Raw genomic sequence first — 3,579 nt, 5'->3', positions numbered from 1 at the left:
AAATAATAATTATGAAAGGGAAAAAAGTACTCAAAATTTATATGAATCATTTTAATAATTTTGAAGAAATGAACGTTATCATATAGCTTAGGACAACAAAAAATCTAAGTCATGTAGGGGCATAACTTTGCATTATCTTACATTTCTTAACGGCTGTTTATTGAAATAGCGAAAAAGTATACAAAAGTACACCAAGTGTGAAAAGAACAGCTTCGATAATTTCTGAGGATATGAACCATGACGGAAAAAAACAACACCATAGAAAGGGCCATGACGATAGCTCTGTTTTTTCTTAAAAAAATTGAGATAGTAAAGCAAAGAAATATTTAATCCACAATGAGATGTTGTGTTATATTTCCAGAAGATATCAATGACAAAACAATTTTTTACTAATAACTTCAAAACAAAACAAGGCTTTATATAAGTTCGAACATGTACGTTCTAAATCAGTATCCATCACAGTCTCCTCCCCCAAGGCGGCACGTGTAAATGGACTTGTCTGGGAAAGAGCAGTAATGGCTGTTAAAATCTTTACACCTTGTTATGCTTCCGCCACATGTCCAAAATCCCTTGTAAGAACATCGGCATGCCGTGGTTGGAGGCGGAGCTTGACTTATTGAACAACCTCCTCGGTGGTAATCACAATCACACGTGGCTGATTTATACCCTTCACAATCACCGCCCCCTAAGAGACATGACTGTACAGAATAATCGGGATTAGAGCAGTAATGGGAGCTTGGGTTCCGACATTGAGACACGCTTCCTCCACATGTCCAGGCTCCTTTGTATTCACAATGACAAGCCATACCTGAAGGAGCTGGTCGGCTGATGGAACAGCCGCCCGGGTGATAATCACAGTCGCATTTTAGCTTCTCCGAACTAGTAATTACGTCGGAGCTGGTCGCCTGAGGTATAATACTTGACTGGGTTGCTAGTTTTATACCGTTTTCTCGAAGAATCTTATTAACCATTCCTGGAGTGTTCGAGAGGACGCCCTGAATGAATGGGAGATTGTCCTTTAATGTTGATTCCTTATCGACAGTCCAGAGATAGGTAAGGCCAGTCACGCCTTTGGCTTTATTCAAAGCAGCAAGCTCCATTGTAGATTGTTTTATTGTGGAAGCTGACAAACATATGGTAATTCCTGTACCATATACAATATTGCGTGTCGGTAGTTTGTGCAGCTCCTTAAGTGTGTTAACAATGTTGTTTTTTTCAAGGTCGATGGTAAAATAAACACGACTCTGATACTGCGAGCCCTGTAAGGCACCGACAGCTGCCTGTAAATACGGCAAAGTGTCAAGCTTGGGGGATCCAATTATAACTTTTCCACCGTAACCTGCCTGAAAAAGTTGTTTGATTAAACTCGACGCTACCATACCGCCTGCAGATTTCATTTTATTAGAGTCCATATCATCACTGTCGATTTTTGAGTCGATAATTACCAAAGCGAGGCTAGACTTTTTTGCGAGAAAATTCAACATAGTTGTCATGGAAGATTCTGCTCTGCACGGAGACATTCCTCTAACGTCACCCAACAGCTTTGCACACACGGTATTGGGATATAAAAAACTGCATACCCACCAAATTGGGGCGGGGCATAAACACGAGCAATCACATGCCTCCCCAGCTTTGCTATGCCGGAATAAGAGCGGAGAACCAGATGAACTGTCAAAGTTCAAATCTAACTCAACGGCGTTTGCACCTTTATCGAGCGCCCAGTTGACACTGTTCGGTGTGTTAGTCATATGTGCAATGTTATAGAAGCCTTCTTCCCCTGAAAGAAACAGAAATATACCTTAATGGCGTGAAAAGAATGAGGTGAATACTAATACTGGATGAAGCAAAAAAAAAAAAAAAAAAAAAAACACCACTTTGGAAAATGTCAATTATGATATCATTTTGTATCAGTAAAAAGAAAACACTGAAATATCCGATATTTTACACAATGAAATTGAAACTGAAAATATTTTGTAATTCAAAAGTCAGCAATCTGAAATCTGTAGTAAATCTCTTCCGCAGCAAATATAATAAGAGTAAAAAGTATATTTTATCATTAATAAGAAGCAAAGTTATAAGTTGAAAAAGAAGATAACTTTTGAAAAGAACAATTTTCAACGAATCATAGTTCAAAATAGAGATAATTCTTGAAAAACAATTGACAGACTTATGAATCTTATCAAACAAGATGTAGGTGTTCATAAGGAACATTTATTCGAATTCGTGTAGGAAAATTGAGTAAAGAAAAAAGAATATTCTGCGTTTAAGGCAGATACTTTAGGAACTGTTTATGCTAAATTTAAGCACAATATAAATGATACAATTGATGAAAAACATATAATGAAAAGCTGAAGTAAAACTTTGAATAAAACAAGAGCTGTCTAATGAGCAGCGAGCACAAGTTTTCTCAGTGCGGGGTAGTATGATAAAAGAAAAAATAGTTGTTTTTTTTTTTGGGGGGGGGGGGGGGGGAGAGAGGGGGGCTTTTAATAATGCAAAGGAATAACCTGTCTTTAATGGTATACACATTTATAAAATCTCGTGAATTTTAAAGCTGCTCGGGAATAAATAAAACGTTTTGCATCAATCCGTCATATTACAATACATTTATTTTATGGGTAACTCTACTTAGATTTATGACTGAAAAGTTATGCCTACCACTCCCATCTAAAGCAGTAAATTAATGGCTTTCATTTAAAAATCTCGATATCAATGCAATTAATCTATCTGCGTTAACCCTTAACTTTTTTTAAAAATAAAAATATTATTTAACTTTAACAAAATTTAGAACATTGTTATATTTTTTTTAAATTAGAAAAAAAACCGACGTTTCACAATAGTTTTAATTTAAAATGCAAAGTTAATTTTTCAAAAAAATTTTTAAACAGCGAGGGCCAAGTTTAAAAATTTAAAAAACAAAATTAGTGTCGGGTTTTCTTTTTTTTTATATTTTTTTGATATAATTGTTTAGCTAATTTTTCCAGTAAGTTTTGGGGCAGAGCTGGGATTTTTTTTTAAAATTTTAGCAAGAAAAAAAGATTTGGGTGAAGGTATTTTTTGTTACTTTTTTTTTTTCCAGTCCGTCTCCCCAAATTGGCCCTTTATTCTTGTAAACCCTTTGTAACCAGGGGTAAACGATTTTTTTGGTAATGGTATAAAAAATTTTTTAAACCCAAAGTCGTAAACAATGTTTAACAAAAACGGCCACTTTACAAACTCCTAATTAGGCCTTTTTATCTCCTACGAAGGACTTATAAAGTTCGTACGTTGGAGTTATTTAAAACTCCTAATTTTTAAGGCGTTTTTCAAATTCTTCTGAGTGGGGCGGTCCGTGGCCGGGAGTGGTTTGAAAAAAAAAAAATGGTCGTTGACTTCAAACCCCATACTTGCCCCTCACCACTGTGGGTTCAATCCCGGACAGGGAAACTTTTGGATTCCCTTGTTTCATGTGAGGAAGCCAAATCCCAGCTAGCGTACGGAACGTCTGGTGGTTCCTAATCTCAGGTGCCCGTTTCGTGTCTTGAAATAATGCACGGAAGGGCAACCTGAGGTCTTTCCTCCACCATTAAAAGCTGGAAG

At 36.4% G+C, this 3,579-nt stretch overlaps 1 protein-coding gene across 1 annotated transcript; it reads right to left on the bottom strand.

Annotated features, from left to right (window-relative positions):
* Nucleotides 1-310: 310 nt before the first annotated feature.
* On the bottom strand, nucleotides 311-1,778 carry LOC132759609 (dermonecrotic toxin StSicTox-betaIB1i-like; the record flags this gene model as incomplete). Its single annotated transcript, XM_060751421.1, is given in 1 exon segment — nucleotides 311-1,778. A coding segment is annotated over 1 exon segment (1,332 nt), but the record flags the coding sequence as incomplete, so codon positions are not given.
* Between the last annotated feature and the right edge of the window lie 1,801 nt (nucleotides 1,779-3,579).

Source organism: Ruditapes philippinarum, unplaced genomic scaffold (genome assembly GCF_026571515.1).
Source record: "Ruditapes philippinarum isolate M1 unplaced genomic scaffold, ASM2657151v2 ctg25872_1_1_1_1, whole genome shotgun sequence".
NCBI lineage: Eukaryota > Metazoa > Mollusca > Bivalvia > Venerida > Veneridae > Ruditapes > Ruditapes philippinarum.
This window is presented reverse-complemented; position numbering and strand designations above follow the sequence as displayed.